The sequence below is a fragment of the Lepisosteus oculatus genome, chromosome 15 (assembly GCF_040954835.1).
Source record: "Lepisosteus oculatus isolate fLepOcu1 chromosome 15, fLepOcu1.hap2, whole genome shotgun sequence".
Taxonomy (NCBI): domain Eukaryota; kingdom Metazoa; phylum Chordata; class Actinopteri; order Semionotiformes; family Lepisosteidae; genus Lepisosteus; species Lepisosteus oculatus.
The window spans coordinates 22,024,903-22,050,486 of NC_090710.1; the positions used below are offsets into that span (position 1 = coordinate 22,024,903).

At 42.0% G+C, this 25,584-nt stretch overlaps 1 protein-coding gene across 3 annotated transcripts in view; it reads left to right on the forward strand.

Annotated features, from left to right (window-relative positions):
* The window catches only part of slc9a7 (solute carrier family 9 member 7), a 55,938-nt gene that overhangs the window by 24,674 nt on the left and 5,680 nt on the right, over nt 1-25,584 (forward strand). For 2 of the 3 annotated variants that reach the window (XM_006639229.3, XM_015364299.2), the window contains exons 7-16: nt 1,056-1,197; nt 2,274-2,379; nt 3,260-3,348; nt 4,364-4,477; nt 6,259-6,370; nt 7,576-7,729; nt 13,643-13,702; nt 16,036-16,099; nt 17,746-17,828; nt 23,254-23,359. In XM_006639229.3, the coding sequence (XP_006639292.2) occupies nt 1,056-1,197; nt 2,274-2,379; nt 3,260-3,348; nt 4,364-4,477; nt 6,259-6,370; nt 7,576-7,729; nt 13,643-13,702; nt 16,036-16,099; nt 17,746-17,828; nt 23,254-23,359 (1,030 nt within the window). The remainder of the gene's footprint in view (nt 1-1,055; nt 1,198-2,273; nt 2,380-3,259; nt 3,349-4,363; nt 4,478-6,258; nt 6,371-7,575; nt 7,730-13,642; nt 13,703-16,035; nt 16,100-17,745; nt 17,829-23,253; nt 23,360-25,584) is intronic. The other variant, XM_015364298.2, reaches the window with a different exon arrangement.

Here is a 25,584-nt window from a genome sequence, read left to right on the forward strand (position 1 = left end):
CTCGGCCTAAATGTAAGTGAGGCTTTGTGGAATGTGTGCGATTTTTGCGAATTGCTGATTCGTGGTTGATTTTCTCCCATCTCAGTCACTGAACTCTGTACTTCTTTCAAAGTTTTTGTGGACTCAGAGTTGGCATCCCTCACAGTGCCTCTTCACACCCAGCTACCCAGTGTGCAGGGGAGGCCTGATCTAGGCAGTGTCCATTTCCTGATGGTTAATTGTGCTAAGAGGGATGTTGAGAGACTTTTATATCTTTATACCCTTTTCCTGATCTGTGCTTTCCAGTGTCTTCGTTGCTATGTTTATATGAAATTCAGTACTTGACCACAGAACCTCACAGAGACAGGTGTATTTATTCTAAAATCATGGAAACCGTTATTACTGCACACAGAAGTTACTCGAGGGTGCGGATCGTTACCTAAATTACGTCAGATTTACCACAGCAAAGGGTTTGAATACTTATGCCATCATGACTTTTACATGTTCATGTTGTTTTTTGATTGGTATATGTCACTTAGTTATGTATATAACAAATGAATTGGTACTTCAAAATATCATGATTGGAAGCTTTAAAGCAACAAAATGCGAAGACATCACGAGTCTGAATACTTTGGCGCAAGGTGCTGTAGCAGTGAGCACCTTGCAATGTACTGTATGCACACCGAGATGCACTATGATTGGAGAAGCTGATCTGTTTTCATTAATTTAGACAAATTTCAATTTTTCACTTCTGGTACTGTGTGGAGTTAGAGAGCTTGATTTCATCCACTTCAGGTTTCAATTAAAGCAGGTGAAGTACTATCGCTAGACACCTCGCCATTCTTTCCATCTTTAATTTTGACAAAAATGCAGCATCGTATTATTGGGTTAACGCCTGTTCTTGGGTCATGCCTTATGGTTTTGCTTAAACATATCCCTAGCCCGTAGTGGTTTGAACTAAACATACAAGATTTAATTTGAAATGTGAGGCATTTGCAATACTCTGCGCCGATACTGTGGGTAAACGTGTGGTTTTGTGGCTTCTCTGACTCTGATGCCTGTGCTGTCTCTATCAGGTCTATCATGGCATACCAACCCACTGGAGCCAACACCCATGCTTTTGATGCTGCTGCCTTCTTCAAATCGGTTGGCATTTTCCTTGGTATCTTCAGCGGCTCGTTTGCGATGGGCGCCGTCACCGGAGTGGTCACTGCTCTAATATCTTTTTTCTGCTCCTCTGTCTTTCTCCTGTTCCCATGTTTTGGTGATGCTTTAAGCCTGGTACATGAGATGTGAACCGTGAAGGGAGGGGTGGGGGTGGATAGGGGAACTGTTTTCTCAATGGATCAACCAATAGGGGAGCTTATCCAGAGGGGTGGGGAGAGGGTCATCTTACTAGATCAACCAATAAGGGAGCTCATCCAGAGGAGTGGGGAGGGTCTTCCTTCTGGATCAACCAATAGGGGAGCTCATCTGCCAGAGAGCAGACTGATCCCAGTTATTGGTTATTCATCAACTGTGACCACTGGGGTTGAGTGGGTTTGTGGTGGCTCGTGGTGCTAAAGGCGACCTCCATTGTTCGTTGGGTGTTTGCGAGAGCTTCATTGCTCGTCCAGGTGTTGTGACCCCTGGAAATCCTGGGGGAATGTCTGATGTTGAGTGACTAGGGTGTTTTGGCGGAAAGCTTGCAGATTCCTTGTTGCTCCCTTGTTGGTGGGAGGAACACAGCATTAAAGCACAGTTGATTGACAACTGGCGATTCACAATAGTAGGTGAATAAAATAGAAGAAAGACATCAAAGAATTCCAAATGTATAAATAGGGATTTAATTTCCTCAAGATTATTTTTAAAAATTCATTAATTATGAGCTGAAAGGCAGTCAGTTGTATAGTTTATTATATAAATATACACAAGATGACTTAGTGGCAACTTATTACTTCATAATGTACACAGGACAAGTTAAAATACAGTAATTCCTTATTTAGTGGGTTCTCTACTCTGTCTTAATCTGGTCTGACAAAAAAAAATAGAATTAGTAGCTGCATTTTATGTATGGGTGCTTACCTTCATGTGTTTTGTGCTTTTCCGAGTTTCGTGCGTTTTTAAAAAGGCAAAAGTAAGTTTGTGGATGAGGGCTACAGTTAAATTCTTAAATGAGTTCATTACTTAGAGCAGCTGCACCCTTTCCATAGGGAGAGAGGCCCTGCTGTGTTCATTTTTTTTTGTGTTTGATCAAAGGTCATTATTTAGTAGTTTTAGTAAGCGTGTTGAGGTTGCCTTAACACTCGTTGTACGTGACCAAGTTCACTAAGCTGCATTGCTTCCCTTTGCTGGAGACGGCGCTCTTCTTCCTCATGTCCTGGAGCACCTTCCTCCTGGCCGAGGCCTGCGGTTTCACAGGTGAGAGAGCCGCCACGCCGAGCGGTGTGCAGTAAAAACGCGCACAGCGAACTCCGTCTTACTTCGGAGCTTAGAGTGTGTACCAACCTTCGTATGCTCTTTGTCGGGTGACATTTCTGTAAATATCTTCTAATTGTTACCGCTTAGCGCACACCTGTGCAGCTCTTGGATGTTGTCTTTGTGTTTGAGTTTTGTTGAGACACTCTGGTTAACTTTTACCTCCCAAAAATATACAGGTTGGGTTTTGATAGGCCTCTTTAAATTATACCTCCCGGGTTTCGATACATGGGGAAAGGAGCTGGGCGCCCTACCTAAAGTGAAGAGTGGCGCCGTCCAACGTTTGGGTTCCATGGAGAGCAGAGAGCCGCTTGTCCCGTTGTCTGCCAACTGCTTCCAGAAACGTCATTCTGGGGCTCTTTTTATTACCTGAGCAAAAACTCGGACAACATGGGTCGCAGACAAAAAAATAAAAATAAGAACGGGACTTATTGCACAGTGCGGTGCGCCAGTACTGAATTGGAAATGTTGCCGTCTCAAATTAGGGAAGCGGTACTACAGAAATTCTTTGTCCTCTTCACTCCAAAACTGAACTGAACAGAACTGAAAACAACTTTCTGGGATCGAAAGTAGAATCTATAGGCTGACGATCTGACTTAGAGAGCATAGATATTGAGAAGTCTGAGAAGTAAGATGGGTTTTGATGTATTTTTTTCATCTTATCGATTTCTCATATTTGCAGGGAAGTGTTTTAAGCGATGCTAGTTGTCAACACCGGTGAGGGCCGAACTTGCGAACGCATTATTTTTTTTAAATGAGTTGCAATCGCCTTTCACGGGTGGCATGGAAGTAGGATGTTTTAATCCTCCCTCTGGACCCCCAGGTGTGGTGGCGGTTCTGTTCTGTGGGATCACCCAGGCCCATTACACGTATAACAACCTGTCCGAGGAGTCGACGAAAAGAACCAAGCAGGTGAGGCAAGAGCTGGGAAAGTTCTGCTGGGTTCTGAGTGACAAAATGAGATGGCTGCATGTCAAGCTCACGACCGTGAAGGAAGCGGCGAAGGGGGATCCAGAACGCGCTGTTTGTGTTCATTAAAAACGCGCTGTGCGGTAGGAAAGGGACTTGTAACGGTGTCCCTGGCAGATGGCTGAGCGCTGAGCCCGGCGGGGGGGTAAAATCGGGCTCTTTCCAACTGGCAGCAGTCACCTTGCAGTGAACGTGGAGGGACACGTCGCAACAGGGCTCCCACGTTTGGATCTCTCCCCTTCAGTCAGGGAGTGCAGCAGAGGCAGTGAGAGTTTGCAGTCGTTCTGTGCCCTAATCTTTGTGGGGAAAAGAGGGAGAGAGACAATATCCCAGCTGCTATCTGGGTGGCAACCGTTCTGCCGAGTCTGGCAAGATCTGGCAAGTAGAGTCCCCTTAACCTGGAGCTTTTCTTATAAAGGCATTGCAGGCTCTACAAGATGGATGTCCTTTAATGAGTTCAAATGAAAAAGTAGCATGGTGTTTTGAGGGTTACTTAGGGCACACCCAGAATGTAACAGCAAAGGTTTAGGGTGGCAGGTACACCTTTTCTGTATCTCACTATTAGGATTTATTTATTTATCATGATTTATTGTCTCCAGAAGTTCCCTCTGGACCTTCTCTAGTAATAGAGATGTTGCAAATAGCAATATCCCAGGCGGTATAATTAATTACTAACCTTACAGACATTGATAATGAAGAATAGAGTGATAGAGTCATGAAAGTTGACTGAGAACTTAAATGTGGGAAAGAATCATTGCACAGACCTTTGTAGGTTTGTAATGGAAATTAACCCTCCTTGTTTTATGATGTCGTGGGTATTTTAAAGAGTCTTTGTTAAATACTGTTATAGCAGTTCAAAGCTAAATGCTATGTTTTTCCTCATGCGGCACATTTGGTTGAAAGGTGGATGGAACTCGGACACTGCCTCGGCCTTACTTTCTCTTACATTCTTCTACAGCTCTTCGAGGTTCTGCATTTTCTGGCTGAGAATTTTATCTTCTCCTACATGGGTCTGGCCCTCTTCACCTTCCAGAACCACATCTTCAGTCCGATCTTCATCTTGGGAGCTTTTGTATCCTTTTACAGATGTCTTTCAGAAATATGACAATGAGACCTGCTTTTCTGGTTCATGCCTCCCAAACAAACATTTCCAGTCTATAATGGTATCAATTTGTTTATAGAAAAGAAAGCCTCTTTCTTTTTCTTTGGCAAAAACTGAATAAAGACACCTGCTTTTGTAAATGAGATAAGTAGCAGCTGATATGTACTAGAGACATCCGTTAAGGTTGCTGACACCACTTTTTTGCTTGCAGATGAATCAAATACTACTATTGTGGTTCTGCAGTTTGTTAAACGTGTTAAGATGTGGATGCAAAAGTACTTTCTTGAGCTTAACTGTGACAAAAATGAGATTATTTTTATAGCATTCCAACATCATCTTTGTGAAAATGGGGATTTGAATGTTGCTGGTGATGGTGCAGATAGAAGTTAGTAACTCTGTTACTTATGGCCCTGTGCTTTAAGTTGAAGTGACAAGGTCGTGTTTCTCCCACCTGTGTGACATTGCTCTGGTAAGAACCTTGATCAGCCTATTTGATGCTGAAATATTGCTAGATGCCCCAAGGTGGCGATACTTTTCTTTGCAGGGTATTTCCTAAAGTCTTAATTAGGCTTCAGTACTTATGCATGAGAACATCTGCTGCCCTCTGGAACTTGTTCTAGCTCCTGGTGAAAATTCAAGTGGGATTTTAAACTGCGTTGCGCACATGTGAGACACTGAGTAGTGCACCTCCATTTTCTTTTAGGTACCTGATGCATGAGTATAGTCCACCCCCTAATCTGAGAAATTGCTGATTCAGCTATTCTTGCCCTGTGGAATTCCAGGCTCCTCACAGTGGTGATAGAGCCTTCTCGAGCATAGCAATACCCCAGTCCACTAGGCACTCTGTAGCTGTTGATGTTTCCAAATTTCTATTTGAGAAATATCTATTAACTTTAGCTTTGTATGTTTAGTCTTCCTGGACAAATATGCCCTGCCTTTTCTTGTCTGTTGTGTGCCATTCTGAGTTTCTGGATAGTGCTCATAAATGCCATTGCTCTTTTTTAAGACATCTATCCCCCTGAGGAAATCTCGCTAAGAGCATACATGTCTGTTACTGTCTTCTCATTGTTTTCTTGGGTTTGACAAGCTTACAAAAGACTGTTTATCATAGTGGATTAGAGCAGTTCATTTTGTCAGGGATTCTGTTCTGTTTTTTAGTCATATCAGACATACTTTGATATTTTTTACATGCATTTTATCTGTCTTTGTAAAAATATACTGATGGTAAAAATGACTGCTATGTCAAAGAAAACAGGAAGTCAGAACTGGAACTAAGTAATCTTGAGAAGAGCCTTCCTGTGTTTTTTTTTCAGTATGCAGTCTGCATCCTGTTTAAAATATCTCATGACAATAATTCAGATAGAATAGCAGCATTGTCTATGTATCACAAAATAGTTTTCATCAGAATCTACATATCCTTATTTTCTCTTTTAAGACCGTTAGGTTCTCCTCAGCTGTGAAATATAATTTCTCTCAAACTGCACCCTTTTGTACCATTTCATTGACCTTCAATATACAGGTTTTAGGCCTTAACTGCAAACTACTAAAAGCATGCAAAGGAAAAGAGAAGCTTGTAGTCATACTAAACATACTCACATCCAGCTCTTGCTGGTTATAATGAATCAATCATGCTCTGGATTCCTGTGGAAAACTACTGTAGTAACACAGTTTCAGGTACTCCTGAGACAAGCTTGTCCTTGCTGCCATCATAATTCACTGTATTGTGTCCTTAATAGCTTCCTCTCCGGCAGATTGCGATCTTCATAGGAAGAGCCTGCAACATCTACCCTCTCTCCTTCCTTCTCAACCTGGGAAGGAGACACAAGATTGGCGGGAATTTCCAGCACATGATGATGTTTGCAGGTTGGGGAGGCTTCTTACTGTGAAACCATAGACAGACGCCAACCTCTCCCCCTCATAGCTGGCTGTCTCAACTGGTCAAGAGTTTCAGAGCTTCAATACATGGAACCTTTTCTTGTTGTTTCCATAAAGATCAACAAAGATAATGATAAACAAACAATGAGTGTGAGACATCCATCTATTCTAATACGCTGCCTCTACATTGCTTTGCTCTGGTGTCCTGTGGGCGTTTTGGGTACAAGACATATTGAAGATGGCGGCATGGTGATGCAGTGGTAAGCATGGCTGCCTCGTGGCGCTGAGGTCCCGGGTTCACTTCCCGACCCGGGGTGCTACCTGCGTGGACTTCGTATGTTCTCTCCGTGTTCATGTGGGTTTCCTCTGGGAGCTCCTGTTTCCTGCCACAGTCCAGAGACATGCTGGTTACTTGGCTTCCAGGAAAACTGTAACTGCTGTGAATGTGTACATGTGTCTGGGTCAGAGTGTGCCCTCTGATGGACTGGTGCCCAGTCCAGGGTGAACCCCTCCTTGTGTCCGTTGCTTACTGGGATAGTCTCCAGCTCCCCTGCAATCCTGAATTGGACAAAGCTGGTTAGAAAATGTATGGATTGATATGATGAAGCCATTGTACACTTCCGTGAAATTTTGTAAAAAAATCAAAGTGTGAAGAAAAGCTTGATTCCTTGTCTTGTCAGAAGGAAGGTGAGGGAGCGCTTTGAAGGGACTTTGGGCCCTGTGCAGGGAACAGAGATTTCCGCTTTAGTCCCTGAGCTCCTGCTCCGCAGTTTCAGAGCCGGGACAGGAAGATGGCATGGAGAAACGGAGTGGTAGGGCTTGGAGGGACTCTTTCATTCCGCAAATCCGGCCCCATCATCCACTTGCACCGATTGATAACGGACAATCACCTGATTGAGAAAGTTTTCATTTCATGTTAGTTTGATCATTTGTTAGAATGTGTACTTTCTGTGAGATGTTTTCTTTTAAATAAAGTTTATTTTGATAGAAAACAAACAAAATCTTGGAAAAAGGCAGAGTTGTCGACAGGGTCGAGCCAGCGGGGGTCATTCTCTGAGCGCACTTGCACCCCCTCCCCAGCCCTCCCCGCTCAGAAAAACAACGCCGTCCCAGCTGGGGGGTTAAAGAGTGATTCCTCTCGCGCTGCGCCAGGCGTTTCCCCGTCTGATTTCCCATGTTTCCGTTACGCCCAGGCCTGCGGGGAGCCATGGCGTTCGCGCTGGCGATCCGGGACACGGCCACGTACGCCCGTCAGATGATGTTCACGACCACCCTGCTCATCGTCTTCTTCACGGTCTGGGTGTTCGGGGGGGGCACCACCCCCATGTTGTCATGGCTACACATAAGGTCAGTTTGGGGGGGGGGCAATGTTTTCATTTTTTAGAACCAGTTTCTATTTCTTTTTTTTTTGCTCAAAGCATGTGGTAATAGCTCCCTCTCCAATATCTGTGCCTTAGAGCGAAAACAATGTTGAAATTTGTGTTCCGATCAAAGTGCAGAGTGAATGTGTGATAGTAAGTTGGCACAGAGCTACAAGCAGCAAGGGCTGTTGTTCAGTGGGCTATTTTTAAATGCATTTGAGAGATTATTACTTCCCATTTTTGCTCTGTGAATACAGATTTTGGAAACTGCTGTTACAGCCAATTGTGGTATTTTTTAAGAAGGAAGTAATGTACAGTAACAGTTTCTCTCAAAGCTTCTAAGCCTTGAGAAGAGCAGCAGAATCTTATCTTTTCAGGTCATTGTTTTTGTGCCGTGTTTCATGTGCAGTGTTTTGGGGGGGGCTTTAAGAAAGTGAGAAGAAATTACAATTACATTACATATGCGTATGATCAGTCAACCCACATTTTTCAGTGTGTCAGGATTCTGTGGTATTGAACCTGTTACACACATACTTGAAATCTAAACATCTCGTCATAAGACTCACAGAGCTGTAAGTAAGTCTGTGCTGTCTTTATACAAATCTTTGTGTGCTTTATGGATAAGCTTTAAATGAGTGAAGGTGAGTTACAGAAGTTGTCCAGTAGGTGGTGAAAGATTTCTGCTTACGATGTGGTTAGGCTGAAGTTTCCCCCTCCCCCCGCCTCCCGATGACATTAAGCATAGGGATGGAGGCCATCTATGATCTCTTTTGCACGAGACTGGACTTCCTTTACAAAGGGGATTTCAGAAATGATGCAAATACAACAGCTGGTAGCAACTACGTTTTAGTGTCTGAGTAATATCCCTGTGTCAACAAGCTGTTGCAGTGCCACTGGGGTTACAGAGAGAAAAGCTGCTCTCTGAGTATTCAGAGCCCTTGTGGCAAACAACACCACTGACCACTTTTGATCCAGATGGCAACTGGAACTGGAAGAAATGGTCAAAAACCATCTCGGTGCCAACAATATCACCTTCTCCTTGTGCCACAGTCTTTTAGAAGTGTATGTTTTGCCAAAATGAATGAAGACAAGTTCAATGAACATCTCGTACATTTTCCTCATTGATTGCAGAAGCCGGTCTGGGTCATACGTGTGCCTTGAATTGAATGCCGAGAGAAAGTCTATTTTGGCGAGCTCTCCCATCTGTGGACAAACTTGTCCCTTCTCCTATGATTCCTGACTTTTTCCCTCCAGAATAATAGAACCAAAAGCTGCTATCTGTAATTTCCTGTTATCATTTTCTTTCTTGTTTTTTTTAACAAACACAATGCTCCAGATCCTCACTGGTTTACAGTTATTTGGTTTGTTTTTAGCCTTATACTGTATTTGTGCTTTTACAGGAGATGTTCTCACATTAAAATTAATGTGAGGGAATACTTTATGAAGTTACAGTAGTAGTCTAAGATTTTTTTTTTAGTTTTAGGTTGTTCTCTTACTTGACCTGGAATCTGTCACCTATGAATAGTTTTATAGTTTTAGGCTATTTCACAATGAGAGCTATGCCAGCATTGGTTTTGACAACTCTGGAATATGAGATTCAGTTCATACTGTAGATAAATTTTGTTTTATAACATAGTGAAATGTAGAAGAAAACTCTAGAAACTTAAGTTAATATTAGTGCTTAAATGCAAAAACGAGATTTTGCGAGTTCATTGGCTCACGTACAAAATAAATTTAACACTAGCTCATTAAACTACCCCAGCAACAAACATTAAAAACTATAAATTACCACAGCGTTGTTTCCATTCACCCCAGTACAACACCTCAGGTAGTTTTCGCTCTCAGTTCCTTTTGCATTTGAATATTATTTCATCAGGGCTGGTAGTGACTGCGGTAGCCAGGCAGCTTTCCCAAAACTCTTATCACACACGGCTTCAGAGAATGCCCTTTTATTTTTATTGTTTCGTCTGCAAGAGCCAGCGTAAAAGCAGGATGAACTCAGGGTGTTGGAGAGAGACTTGAATAAAATGCAAAGTCAGGAAGCATGGTGTTATGTACAGGCAGTAAAAATTTGGGAGGTTTTGTGCAAGGAGGAATGTCCATGACATCTGAGTGCAAGCATTTTCTGTTGCAACTGTTTTTTTTAAAATGCATTTCCAAACGTTATGATTCTAAAAATGGAAGAGTTCAGGTTTTTGTCTCAGCCTGCTGCATTTGCAGCATGGGGTTGATGGGCTCACAATGAGAAAAACACATCCTGGTGGCGCACAAGGCAAAGGAAAGGATTGTCACTAGCCGAGTGGTTGACTTATTTGCTTCTCACACTCGCGCTTTGTTTATGGAAACCGTAAAAGATGAGCCTTTCCAGGGAACTTTGGAAGCCGGAATATGAGCAGAGATCGTTTATTTAGGCCTGGGGAAGCAGGGTGCACGTCCGTCGAGCCAGCATCACCAGCACTGGGAGGGTGTTCTCCAGTGCTGGCAGAGTTCTGCAGTGTCGGAGCCAGTGGCTGCGTTCATACAGGGCGACGTCCGCTTCAGTGCCGGGGAAGAAAAATAGCTTCCATTTCAAATACCACAAGCACAAGTAATACCGCATACGGACTCTGGTTTCCTTCCTATTTTATGATGCACATTTTTTACAAGTTAACTCATACTGTACATCAAAATGAAATTGTGGTGCTATGCAGTTGTAAAGAAATAAAGGCAGGCACCATTTCTTTAAAGCTGGCCCATCTAGCTGCTTTATTTTTCTGACTAAATGCATCTATAGTATTACTTTTTTTGGACAAGATGACCAAACCAAACGTGTCTGCTGCAGAATAATAATTCCAGCAGGTGACTTTATTGCCACAGTCTCTGGAGACTGAGCCTCTTTGCAGTAGATTGCAAGTCTTCTGTCATCCAGAAATATCGTTTTAAATCACACTGTCATCCAAATGCATTTGGAATCCTGAGTAAGCCAAATGGAAATTTCATTTGTTTCAATTTAAAGGAGTTGCTACTCTTTTAATACTCTCCCTTCTTAGTCCTTAATCGCCAACCACAACCGTGCATTTGTCCGTGTCAGTTTCAACTTAACAGTTTACAGGACAGTTAATCTGATTTATCAGGGACTGTGGCCTTCATGAGTACAGGAAACAAGCTCAAACTGCCAGAAATTCTCCAGAAACAGGGACAGACCTGAGCTGTAAGAAGGAAACAGTGCAATAACAAATTGTTCTATAGGTTTCCAGAGTACATACTGGATCTGAGATGGACATGTTTGACATTTAAATTGGTAAATGTTAACAATTTCAAACCGTTTCCTGTATTATTTCTATAAATTAAATATTTGTATTCAGTTCATAGTTTTTATCTCAAGGAAAGTATGCAAGTATTATTTATGGAAAGTAAATTTAATTTATGCAAAGTTTAATAATTATTATTTAATAATGTATTAAATCTATAAATGTTTGATAGAGGCTTTTAATGACTATTTTGTAAAGTTGCACATTTGAGTATCGTTTGAAGTATGTCAATTCCTTAGAATATTTTCACATAATATTTATACTGAAGATAATTGGAATTATCTTCACATTGGAATGTGAACATATGAATCTTGTGAAAAATGTATAATGTTTCAACTCATTGAAACTGGTGTTTTCATCCAGATCTGGTATTTTCTGGTTGTCTTGGAACGAATGGAAATTGGGCAGATATATTGTTGTTAGGAACAAGTTAAAGGTTCATTCCATGCTAAAAAGAGAAGAAAGGAAACGCAACGTTTCGGCTGTGGAGCCTTCTTCAGGTGTGAGGGTGTGTTTGCTCACACTGAAGAAGGCTTCTCAGCCAAAACATTGTGTTTCCTTTCTTCTCTTTCCAGCATGGAATAAACCTCTACTTGTTCCTTTGCATCCTACGCATGCTAACGCAGCTGCCTACTTGAACTATATTGTTGTTAGGCTTTGTATGTAGTATACATACACAATATATTACTTGTGTTCTTATAGGCTTGCCCAGGACTGTTTAATATTGAGATTGGAGATCTTCAGGTTGCTGCTGTAAGTAGCGTTGGCGGACTAGTAGGTGACACTCTTCCCTCTGGACCAGAATTTCCCAACCAGTGCCCCAGCATAGTGAGAGGTGCTATCGTTCAGATGAGATGTTAACCTGAGCACTGCTGTGTCATTAAGATCCCATGGCACTGTGCCTAAGAGGTTTAACCAGGGTATAGTGGCTCAAGTCCACTTCGGGTTTGCTTAATCTGGCCCGTGGAAATTTCCCCTTTAATTTAAGTGGTTGAAGAAATCAGTCACTTATGTCGTTGTCTGGTCTGTAGCGGGGTTGTTGGTGCAGAATCCAGTAGTTGCTGTGCAGCAACATTGCCATCATTGGCCGAATCACCGGTAACAACAAGATGGCCTACAGGGATGAGCCTGGTGGAGTGGTGCCTTGACAATGATCTCTCCCTCAACATCAGCAAAAACCAAAGAGCTGGTTGTCAATTTCATAAAGTGGGGTGGGGACCACCCCCCTATTCACATCAATAGGGTGGCTGTAGAGATGGTTAGCAGCTTCAAGTTCCTGGAAACCTTCATTACTAATGATTTAAACTGGTCCCAGCATGTAAATGGAGCTACAGAGAACGCAGAACAGCATCTTTACGTCCTCAGACAATTGAAAAATAAACAGGTCTATCTTTAAATATTCTTCCTACATTTTACAGGAGCGCTATTGAAAGTGTGCTCATGTGTGGTATACCAGTGTTGGGCAGCAGCTTGTTGTCTGATTGAAAGGCATTACAGGGGGATATCAGGTTAGCCCTGTCAGTTATTGGAGTACAGCTCTCCTCTATTGTGGGCATTCTGACTTTTATTTAAGATGAGTGTTATTTAACTTTGTTGCTGCTGCTGATGTCCTTCTGTGTTTAAGTTGGCGTTTCCTTAGTTTTGGAGCAACAGTTTTGGAGCTGTTTTGGAGCAAACATGCAAATAAACATTTGATTGCATTTGTGCATATGACTAATTAAACTAAACTATGACTAACTGAACTCTGTGGTGAAGTGGGTCCACCTCTTAGCACTGAAAAGCACATTAGTCTTAGAAGACTAATCCCAAACCTGGGAAATTCACTTGGTAATATTGCTTCACAACCTTCACCAATAAAAAAAGACACAAATATACAAGTACACAAAATACAATAAAATACAACATAAAATACTACAAGAAACATCATACACCAGTGCAGTGATTGAGTACTTTTTAACAAGGTACATTTATCAATGTACATTTAATCAATTGACCAATTGTAGATGCCAATAACATTTGACGTGCTCATTTGACAGTGTTTGCAAATAGTCAGTATGACACAAAGTTTATTTTAAAGGCTTAGGGTCCTCAGGGTCAGGGTATTTGACTAAATACCTGCAGCACTAGACTATTCTGAGTGTGTTTTTACATGTGGAAGTAGGAGGGGAGGGACAGTATTCTGTATGTCTCACCATCAGACTTGATCAATTCATGAAGGGTGTGGTGGGACAACAAATGTCTGTTATTTCTTTTGCAGGGGTGTGGTTCAAAAGCTCTTGTCCTTGAAGAGGCAGATCTAACTCATCATCTCTTCCTTTTATCTCTTTTTCTCCCCCTGTGTAAATGATTTCTTTAGAGTTGTGGGTCATGTTGAAAGTCATGTTTTTCAGTTTCACTGCAGCCTAGACCCACTGGAAGACAATGAGGTATATTGGTGTCCTGTGTCTTAAATGAAATTTCGATCTCTTTTAATCACTCTGTTCATATTCCTTTTTATTTTTTAGTTGAATCCATGCTATGTCCTGTAATTGTAACTTTATGGTATTTAAAAGTACCCGAGAGATTACACTGAATGTGACTACTAAACATACCTTTCTGTGCTGTGCCAGAGTTGGGGAATATGTGTCGTCCTGTGAAGAGGAGTCCGGTAGGCCATGGCAGTATTTAAGGTGAAACATCAGGATGCTTTAAGCAGTTTTCCACTGAGATTTCGCACATGACGTCTGTGGGAGGAGGTTGTCTATCAGTCCAAAAATCACAATGTTTCGCTCTTAGCTGCTTCACCAACCAAAGCTTTGGGATTGTTACCTGTTCTGTGGGGATTGAACCCTGATAAGAGTGCATTGGTCTACTGATTACAGCAACAAATTGGGCAGAAAAAAGACTTCACTAAATTAAAATTGGCTTTCAGAACATGCCCTCCATTCTTTTCATACTGTTGCTAATAATTAAAAAATAATCTCAATCAACTTTTAGATGGGAAATGCCAAAAAGTCTTGAAAGGCTTTTGTATTATTCATGAGACTTTACTTAGTCTTTTGAAGGTTCTCTGAGTCTTTTTGCAAAGGTTCTTTGAAATTAACTAACCTTTTGCACTGAAAATTAGCTTTTGTGAACATAATTCTTCGTTGATCTCATCTATCTCAAGTTTTCATGCTTCTGTGTCCCGTACCTATCGAGCTCCACAGTGATTCAAATGGATCTGAAGGTGCAGGCATCTTTTTAAACATTAACTGAACCTTTCCTTTGTCAATGGCCATTTTCAGCTTCTTATCAGGGAAGATGCATTAACATGATTATGGAGAGTGGGGCTCAGTTTCACCCGTCTGCTTTTGTCTTTTTTCCAGAATCTTATTTCTCACAGCATGCTTGTGCCTCTTGTTCTTCTAACACTCTCATATCAGCTGGTTTTGTGCTTTTTCTTGTCTTGTACTCATACTGTAGCTCAAAAGTAACAAGGATTTTATCTTCATTTGCCTTACATGTCCCAGCTGCCTTAGAGAATATGCTTGCCGTTCTGATTTACAGGGGGACTGCTAAGCACTTAACATATGCTCCTAGTTTTATTGTCTTAACATTCCACAGCTGAAGTGTTTACTGGATAAGCTTTGCTGATGACATGTCTTTCAATTTAAGCTCTGTCTGTGTAGTGATTTCGTCCTTAGCTCTTCACAGATCACAATTCAGAATGTTTCAGCTTTGAAATGAATCTGCTTACTATGAGACTGTGGACAGATGATCAGGTCCTGGTAATGAAACAAGTGTTTCATCAGCATCAGCAGCAGTGTACACTATGTATTTTGTCATAAAACCATTCCTCTCAAACCTTGGGTCACTTTTTATGACATTCAAAGATATTTGATGTTCCTGAGATTGGAAGATCTAGACTTTGTACAACAAGCCCCATGTAGTCAGGCTAAGTCTGGTTCACGCCCTAACCTGGGGTGGAGACCAAAATGCAATTCTGCTCTTTTAGTTAAAGCACTCTTACAATTATCAAATAATCCTTTAGCCTCATTGTTTAAGCAATCGAGCATTTTTTTGTTTTTAGGCAGTGGGTAGAGCAGTAAAAAACCTGGAATGAAACGAAATACAATTAGTACATTGGCCAGGGTTACTGATGGTCCTCCAGTGCACGCAGCTTTTTTTCTATATGCACTTTCTTTTTTAAAATTCGGAAGCCCCAGTGATCCCTCCCAATTTGGAATTAATCATGAATTGCAAAATCTGCCTTTACTTCTGGGGTCAAAGGAGGAATGAGGATCACACACAGTTGCCTTGGAATCGTGCCCTACCTTGGAATTGTGCAGTAGCCACCTACTGCTTCCTAATTCTCAGTTCTCCCTAACGGCACTGCAAACGCAGCAGGCGCCGGGCACGACACGCAGTGGCGTATGCTGTAAATCCTGGGGCAGGTGCAAGCCCATTCTGACACAGCGGGCGCAACTGACAGTGACGCAGCCCAGACGCGGACTATCGCAGCCACAGACTTCACCCTGCACTCCAGACCTGAACTATCGCTCCTGGCTCCGTGAGCTCTTGTTGAGCCATGAAGTAACAGCCACGCGATATGTTCAGGCATGGCAAACCTCAGACCAGACTTGGTTTTGCTTCAGCACTGCTGTATTCGGGTTTAAATCTGGTGTGTGTGTGTGTGTGTTTTTAAAGCAAAAGGTATTTTTTTGCCTTTTTTTTTACCACCCCGTGCTTTGGCATGCTTGGCCCCTCTTTTCTCTTGACTGAAAATGGCTTCCGCAGCCCCCCACGGTTTTTCCTTCACCGTCCTCTTCTCTTGCAGTAATGGGCAGCCTCGCCTGTGGTGCTCCTCTGGCCAGGCAGAGAGTTGCAGGAGTTGGGTGTCTGGCTGCCCGTGTCTGTTGCTGCTGCTGCCTCGCCTGCCCCGCGCTCAGTGAAAGCTGCCGCAGCCTCTCCGCCCTGCAGGCCCGAGCTGGGGCAGCGCGCCGGCCCTCTCTCACTGTCCCTTCCTTCCTTGTCTTTACAGGGTTGGCGTGGATCCGGACCAGGATCCTCAGCCCTGCGGCGACAGCTTCCAAGTGCTTCAAGGAGTAAGTCTGCCCACGTTTTCATAGGCACTGTCCAGCACTGTGCCCTCTGGAAAAAAGAAACCAAGTCAGTCTCTACCTCGCATTGTTCTGTGCTGAGGTTAAAACATGCACTGCCACCTCATGCATGCAAATCTCATATATTTTTAAAGGTTGTCCGTTTTAAGGGTTGTACAGTATCGTGTTGCACTTTTGTTTTTGCTTTTGCTCTCCCTTTTTCTGAGCTCTTTTCAGCTGTACTGTGTTTACGTAGGAACTAATTTACCAGCCCTCCATATTCGTTTTCCAATTTGGGATATTTAGTTCAAATTTTCCCCTCACCACAACCTTCTACAAGTTAACCATTCAAAGATTTTGGATGCGACAATGCAGAATGAGCTCCTGTCTTACAACAGGCCTTATTAGCAGATAAGCATAAATCAAATTCAAATTACATGACTGGTGTATGTTGCCAAAACTTATACAGTCAATACAACACTACTTACAAACACATCAAAGGACATTTTCGTGCAACGTACAACACATTAATTAGAGACCGACTCATTATTCCTCAGGCTTTGACTGGAGATCATACTGTATGCTGGGCTGCCAGCTCAACTGAGTTTCCCTCCCTTCCTCTCCCAGTAGGATTGGGAGCCCAATCAGTCAAGACCACAGCCGTGATCTTTGCCTACTAAGTAAATATCACAGAAGGGAGACTGATCCCAATCAGTTTTCCCCTCTTGGTTTGTGAAAATGCTTTGCAATGGTTCTCTTCTTAGGCGTTTAGCCCCAGCTGTTCTCAAATCGAATCAAGTCCTCGGTTTGCTGCAACACTTGTTACTTCATTCACATGCAAGTTCACCAAGTACTTTCGGTGTCACAAGCGGTTGAATACAGTGTTTTAGAAATGACTAATGACTGATCTTTAGGCTTCTCTCTCTTTACTTTTCTCCTCTACTGAGAAAAAAAAATAGAAATTAATGTTTTGACTTAATGTCATGGTAAAAAAAAAACTCGCACTCAATCGGGTCATGCCTCACCGGCGGGTGTGAAATTAATTTAGGGACTGTACAGCTCGGTTTCGGTTTACCAATCCTAGCCTCGTCTCACTACCTTCTCCAAAAGAGGTGCTGGTACCTTTTTGCATTGTAGCTGCTGTCTTAAAATCATATAAACATTGCTCTGCAAAAGTGAAAATGACTGCATGAACCATTTTGGCATGTGACATTCTGTTTAAAGATGGGGAAAAAGATGTACCACATTCAGTCGCTTTGTATGTGATTCAAAATATCTGAAAACCAAAGGCTTGCTCTCTGCAATATCTGCAGATTTCCGTACAAATTTAACACATAACTTGATTTTGCTTGCTTAAACATGGAAAAATTCATTTGTTTTAACTCCCACATTTACTTCAGACAGCTCGCATTACATCAGAAACCTCCTGTGGCCCATTCTGTATGACCGGCCTCTGCTACCTTTGGTGTTCTGTATTTCTTTAGTCTTCCATGGCTTTATTTGCACTCTATTTCTTTTGTTAAGGGACAAGCCTCAAAATAATGGAAGTTTAAAATCTTTCTCATCTCTTATACGTTGACCTTGTTCCTTCTGTTTCTGGTCATTCAGACAATGTCCATGTGTGAAATAGATTTCATTTCATGTCTTTAAAGGATGGGACCCAGCCGGAAGGTGGGAGCAAAACGAAACAAGAGAGTGCCTGGCTCTTCAGACTGTGGTACAGTTTTGATCACAAGTATCCTTTGTCCATTGTCTACGCACTGCGCACAGAATGGCGCGTGATATATAAAATAATTTATCTGCTGTTATCACTCTTATTCAAAGCAGTTTTTTTTTTCTCCAAGAGCTTTATTTTTCTCTCCCTGCCCGTAACTTGTATACAACAACCATGGCAGATGGAGGCACATTCGTTGCCTTTTGATTTATTTTTTTTAATTAGTTTTTCTAGTGTGCTTTTCTGGTCGGTGTGTTGGTCATTATACAGGAGCCGTCTGTGGCACAGTCATGGGTATTTACTGTCGTTATATTGACTGTCAAGGCAGTACAGTGGATAGCGTTGCGGCCTCAAAACCTCGGGGTTAGATCCCTGCTTCAGACATCTGTCTGTGTGCATGTCTGTTTGTGTGAGCTTTCGCTCTGAGCTTCGGTTTCTCTCTATGGCTCTGTCTGAGGGAGAGTTGTCAAGTGCTTTCAGTCCTGCTTTGTTCCTTGTGCTTATAGAAAAAACAGTGACAATAAACACAATGAACACAAGGATAAGTAGCTTTCTGGCAGTAAATGGGTGGATGGCACTGATTCAGCACAGCCCGCAAGACCCTTTCTTGCAGGGAATCGAGTTGGAAAGGAAAAGCCTGCAAAACAATTGAGGAAACGCTTAAGACTGTACCTTATACATCAACTATTAGACTGTAAAAACTGATTTGAAAGGCATTACTATAACAGAAGCAATAACAGGCACCCTCTTGCATAGTTTTATGTTTTGCTCTAGGAGGTTCTTGAGTGACATTGGTGATTCTTGGGAATTGCTTCTCTTTTTGCAAAATGTGGTCATTGCCTCAGGTAATGGATGAAAATCATGAGACTGTGCTCTTCAGAGCCGGGTAAGATCAAGTCATGGGTTCCCAAAGGAAGGCTACAAGCAGTCTGAAGTGAATGATGATGATGAAGAGGGGGGGATTTGGGAGAAATTAAACCTGCTTGCAGACAATTCAGCCATTTTCTAGAGTCATGTGCACACAGCGTGCACTGTTTAACCATTTCTTATAGGAGTCAGTTAACTGTCAGGATATTAGAAAAAAGGTTCTGTAAGAGATACACAGAACATGCTGACCACCTACTGAGCTTTAACACCAACAAGTAAAGCATGAAGTAGTGAGCTGGTCTTTGATCACCAAGCGCTCGTACTTCCTGGCAAAGTGTTTTTGCACATCTCAGATACAGGCCTCTTTGCACAGGAAGTCCCATGTTTCTTTATTGGTGTGTCAGGCATAAGACAGGACGGATGTTTGCTTTGAGCTCTCTCTCTGCCTTTGCTGCCCACATCAGAAGCGCTGAAATTGAAACACTTGCTTCTGACTCCTCTTGTCCCTCCTACATATTTGTGAAAGCTTTCCATCTTGCTTAAAGTGGTTTCAGACACGAGGCCCTGGTTAGACTGGAACTAGGAGCAAAAATGTCCGCATGTGGCCACAGAAAGTTCAGATGTGCGCTGTTGAGCAGACAAATCTGTTTTCTGTGCCTCTCACACCGTTATCATTTTGCTTTTATGCCCATAAAGTTCAGGAGTAATTATGTTTTTAAAAGCTGGGTTTGAGCTCTTCCTCACTCTTCCTCTGTGTTGGTCGGATTCTACTTCCAGAATCTGATGTCTCTGAAGAATCCCCCTCCTTTCCCCCTGCTTCCCCAGCTACTCGTAAAGTCTAGCACACTCTTGCCAGAGTTCAGCTTGAATTCTGCATCATTTATAGTTCCACCTTTGGTAAAGTGTGAATAAAAAGCCGTCCCATTTCTGAAAATTCACAGAGCTTATACAAAAATCCAATCCTCCTGATTTAGTGGGAATCGTATTCTTCCCCTCGTGGCTAATTTAAAATTTAAACAGTGGTTTTACGTTCTGTATAATTTTACCCCTCTTGAATTTGTTCTACAAATTCAGGCAGTAAACGAGCAGTTTAAAAGTAGCACGTGATACTGGCATAGAAACGGGTCACGACTTTTTAGACTTGTCTGATGTTTTAAAAGTTAAGTGATGGTCTATTGACAAAGTAAGGGGAGATAACTGTAGGAACAGACTTCCTTTTACGTGACCCTCTCTAACATGTAAAAACTTTCCTTACAGTAACCAAATCATTTTAGGAACTGTGGCAGTGGTTCCCAGTCATAGTCAAAGGAAATGAAACTGAGGGGTATGTGTAATAAAACATCTGAGCCAGCAAACACATCAGTTACAGTCACCAGTTAACATTTGCCAGCAGACACACATGGAACTTCAGCACCAGGACTGAGAACCACTTTTTAGGGGGACATAAATTAAAACAGCACACATTGCTTTTTTTTTGGGGTGTTCAAAGCGCTTGTTTTATATTTCAAAACAGAAGCACATCTGAAGGGATGAAAGTGATGTGTTGATGTTGCTCTTTGTTTGCAGTAGACATAGCCTCCTGTTATTTCTTTGTTCTTGTTTTGTGTGTGTGTGTTTTTTCCAGTTTTGACACCATGAATTACAGTGTTATAGTAATAGTAATCCTTTACTGTGCCCCACGCTGTTCCTGTGACAATCTGATCCACCATAGGTCAGAAGGAGGTCTCCTTGACAGAACCAAAGCTCATTTTCAATCCACCTCCCTTCCACCTCAGTATTTAGCACAAAACAGTAGCACACTTATTTGTATTTCCTGTTTATTTTTTGCAGAACAGAATCTTTTCATGGTTCATGACGTTCACTGGCTTCTGTCGTCCTAGGTTATTACACATCTGGGAAAGGGAAAGTGCTTGTGTTTGTCAAACCCATTTTGGTGTAGGCAGACATCCCAGCTTTTAACAATTGATTTCAGAGAAGGGGGTCGTCCCTCCTGTGAACACATGCAGACCAGGGGTCCCCCTTGAAAAAAATCACAGCTATATAATTAAATGATTCGCTGATAGATACTATAATATATATGCAATACACTAGAAATACTGTAACTCACCAGTCCAGTTGAATAATCTCGCTGTCTTTGCAAGCTTGCGTTGTACAGAGATGCGGCGTGTTTAGCAGATTTGAACAGACTCTCAGAATGATCCAGATCATATTATAGAATTAAATCATTCGCTGATGATGTTTTTTTGGATCGGGGGTGTTGCCAACGGAAAAATGTGGGAGCGGGGGGCGATTTCCGTGAGGTTATGGATCACTTGCGGGAGTCAGAGAGGAGACGCTGATTTCTGGGAGACTCCCGGAATGTCCTGGAGACTTGGAATGTCTGTGTAGGAAGCGGGGGGGAGCAGGGACTTCAGGCATTGGTAGAAGGACTGGCTTTAAATACAAAATGTTCTCGTTAAAGTTCTCACGTGAGCTGTGCGTGTTGTGGTGCTTAGGAGCCAATTTTGTTGGCTGTGCTGCCTTGGTCTGCTGTCTGGCCTTTCTCTGGCCACTGACAGTGTGAATCTCTGTACATTCCAGGATCTAGAAGGTTCTATGGGAAGCAGCGTGAGGGGGTGGTTAGAGCTCTGAAGTCTTAACTGGAAGTCAGTGGGTTAAAAATCCCATTCGCCAGCACTGTTGTTGCACCCTCAAGCGAGGAATGTCTCAGTTTGCCCCAGTAAAAACGCCCATCTGCAAAAATGGGTACAAATGTATTTTGCTTTGGATAAGAGTTAATCAGATTGAAAAAAAAAAAAAGATTTCTGCTTTGGCTCTTTAAAAAGAACCAGTTTAGCTTCTTCCAAGGAATACCAAATCTCAAATGAGGTAAAAATTCCTTTTCCAGCTACACAGGAACAGAGCAGGGTTTGTTCAGTCTGTATGTTAAACCCTTTGCCTGCTGAAGTTGATCAGGGAAGCTCTTCTTAATGCTTTAGCTTTTAGTTTATTGCTCCTCATTGATTTTGCTCAGCATTATGTATGCATTAGATACGTTTTTTAGGGATGGGTCTTGAAATTCCTTAAATCCTGAACTTTAATTGAAAATATCTGAACAGCTGAGATTCCAAAAGTTTTGTGTTTCGGAACAATATTCCTGTTTATAAACTGAGTTGGAAATAAGAGCTCTTCTGTCATTGAACCACTCAGCTCAATTGCTCCTGCACACTTCAGTTTGTAGGCCTGCGTGCACCTGCAGTATACAGCACACTCAATCGCAAGCTTTGAAAGGTGTATATTAATTCAGATGGTTTACATTAGAGCCATTAAAAACAGGGCATTTTAGAACCAGAAAGTGAACACTGCTCTTCTTTTATTATAGCCATTGAAGTAATGTGCTGTGAATTACATTTGCTCTCGGATATATTGACTCTCTAAGTGCTTGCTCCCTTATGAATCACTAAGTGCAAGTAATGATGTAGATGTGATTTATACCAAGCAGGTCTTTCCTAAAGCTTTTTTGTATGTAGTCGTACCAGCATGGAACAAAGCCATAGGCACCCTATGTAAATATTTGAACGTCTTCAACCAGGGTCTGAGTTTTAAAAGGCTTTTTTCAGCTGACCTTTTTCCTGTTGCCTTGTGGGGTCCCAATGCTGTTAATGTTGCCTTTTTTTTATTCTCTTCCTGATGTTCCTTTCACTGCTGTGAAGGCGAGAGGAGGCGATGAACCAGGTTCCGGTTAAGATAGCTCTTGCTAAGTTTTCAGGGTCAACAGTGTTTCTTTCCAGGAAAATGTAAAACATTCTGAAGGCCCTGAGAGTTCTCATTAGGCTGGGAAAGGAACATCCCAAAAGACACATGTTGTAATATCACTGCATACGTTTCCACCAGCAGAGCAGATGCAACACTCTTTACTTGTTTGTTATCTGATCTAAAGTGCTTCAGGTGGGTAGCTGCGTCAGCATGCAAAGGCTGCAAAGGAACAAGTAATAGGTTTATTCCATGCTGGAAAAAAAGAAGAAGAAAGAAAACACAACATTTCGGCCGTGGAGCCTTCTTCAGGTGTGTCAGGTGTGTCAAGAAGGCTCCACGGCCGAAACGTTGTGTTTTCTTTCTTCTTTTTTTTCAGCATGGAATAAACCTATTACGTGATCTAAAGTGAGCATAGCTATCATCTCTAGCCTCTGGTCTAGAGAAAAGGCTTAAATCCTATGGCTTTACTATACTTGTGCTTTTCATAATTATTTTCATATCCATTGCTTCTGCTTTCAAACCTCGGCGAAAGACTTTGAAGTGCTTGAAGATACTGTACTTCCCACTTTCAGGTTCTGTCACCTTCGAATGCTAGAAAAAGAGTGCTGAGAACAGGATGTAGCATATCTGATGACTGCAAGCCTCCGAACTGGCTTTTGTGACGAAAGAGCCGCGGTTCCCATTAACAACACCACGTGCTGCTCGCCTGAAATGCAGTCCCTTCGAAGTTGCTAGAACTGATTGAGGGAGTTAAAGACAGCTCAGCTTGGCAGAATTGCAGTTTGAAAATACTCATAACTCTTCAACCTCTGAGTTTTACTCCTTGACAGTAGAAACACTTCAGTTACTTGAAGCCAATCCTGACGCACAGTGGGCCTCCTCTCACCTCCACTCTACCTGCCTGCTGTGGGCCTCTGGCTCGATGCCTGACCAGTCCACAGGCCTACGATGTGAGTATGAAAGCCAAGGATGAATGAACAGCCTGGTACAGAAATAGCCAACGCCAATTTCTTTTTGTGTGTATTTCTGAGGTTAATGATTTTCATCTTCCCTTCCGTGACGGTTCATTTAGAAGGCCTCTTCTTTTAACAGAACACTCTCTGTCACCATCTTATCCAGTCTTGCTTGTTTACTGTTCTTTCCTCATTTGGCTACTGTGTTACTCTCAGGGCTTCACCACAGCCACAAGCTGCTGTTTCTTCAGACAAACAATTAGTACAAGACGGAGTCTGTGGCGCTACACCCATGCCTTCAGTCTCCTATTATAGACAGCCAGCATGGCCGTATTTGGCATTTTGAGTGGATATTTCCTTTAAAATCATAAAATAATTGTGCTGTTTTCCAAATGACCGTCATACCTGGTAAATCCGTGTAAATGTAATTGTCGAAATACAAAATTATTGTCTTGTTTTCTAAACAGAGGTATATATACAAGGAGGAGGTGTCCAAGGGAGGACATCAGGAAAACTGATACAAGGACCTGATAGTTTGGTCTTCCAAACTGAGTGTTAGGTACATTGTGGGCTAGAAACAGGATAAGTATTGCATTTCCTCCAGTAAGGTCTGGCCACTTGTTTTGCTGATTTTAGGGAACATAAAATTAAGAAATGAGGAGAGTTTACCTCATCACATTCAGGAGCATGTTTTGTTCATGGTGATGCTCTACTTGGTTGAAACAAATTGCAGACAAGTTAGAAATTCATTAGTTTATCAACTTCAGGCTGTTTCAGGAATAAATCTATAGAAACCCTTTAAAAGACCTTTTTACTGTTGTTTGTATACAGTACCTGTCATTATTTCACAGACATTAAACATAATTACAAAATTCTGAAATAATAGATAATATTCAGCCATTTTACACTCAATGTATAGTGACCATAATTAATGCTGTTGTGCTGTAGTTACGATTGTCACATAGGTCTCTATCTTGAACAGCTGAAATCAATCGAATGAGAGAAGCAAACATGCACACAACTTCAGCATAAGCAACACGCACAAATGAAAAACAACATCCTTATTACCATGAAAGGCATATACAGTAAATCCTGCAAGTTATCAGTACAGTTAATGTGAAGGCCTTGGAAATTATTATTAAAAGATATTATTGAAAAAGAATGTAAGAAGTGTGACTAATTATAGAGGCCATTCAAATCCTAACTCTAAGCTTTTCCATGTGTTGTTTTAAGGAACCTAGAGTGTAAGCTTTTGCCACTGTGACTGGGCAATTTGATCCAGACTCTCACAGCTTCCCGATTCCGGTCCTAAATGCACTCCTCCTTAATGTCCACTTGTGTCCTCAGGAACCAACTTCTGTGTTGGCCCTGAAATCGTCTTCTGGGTTGACTTTAACACCTACTGTATCAAGGTTTTCAGTAACTCCTTTTGAGTCCCCTCTGTAGTTAGCTGCAGTTCCATAATGAAAGATTGCTGAAAGATTAGTTCTTTTAATCTGTGAAAAGATCAAACCCTTGACTTGAATGATTCACTTTCTCAGCATCGTTTATCACTTTCTCAGCTTTTCACTCATATTTCTTAGTTGGGGACATAGATGGATCTGTATAAGCATCTTATCCCTTTTCATTAGTTGCTTCTTTAAGAGTTCCTACCTCTCTTGTATTTCTAATGTATATAGTACTTTACCTCACAATGAAGAGCTTTGGCTATAAAGAACCTGGTCTTTGAATCCCCAACTACTGTGCTGTAAAATGACCGTTTCTAAACAAATGGGACCACCCACACAGTAGGTACCACAAAAAGGATACTGAGCGATTTTACTCAGGCTTGGTTTACTGGAACACAAATATTTTTGTGGTTATATGCAAAACAAAGTGTGCATTTGCAGACGTTCGTTTTTTCTTCAGCCTCCGTGCAGAGCGCGTTAGTCGAGATGCTCGCATTCCTTTTTTTTAATGCTAGAACTCCTGAATTCGTTTTCAGTGTTTCTATCTTTAATGCCCTGCTCAAACCAGAAGAAAACATCTTGCCAGAGATCAAACCTGCTGCAATTGCTTCCTACGGTTGTTTTGCTGAAGGGTAAATGAGATTTCCAGTTTATCAGCATGGCGGCTCGTTGCTTCCTGTGAGAACAAAGTACCTCTGCCATTGGAACAGTGCAAGGAATTCACGGCTGCCCTGTGAAGTCTTGACCTCCCAATCACACTTTATTTTTAATTCT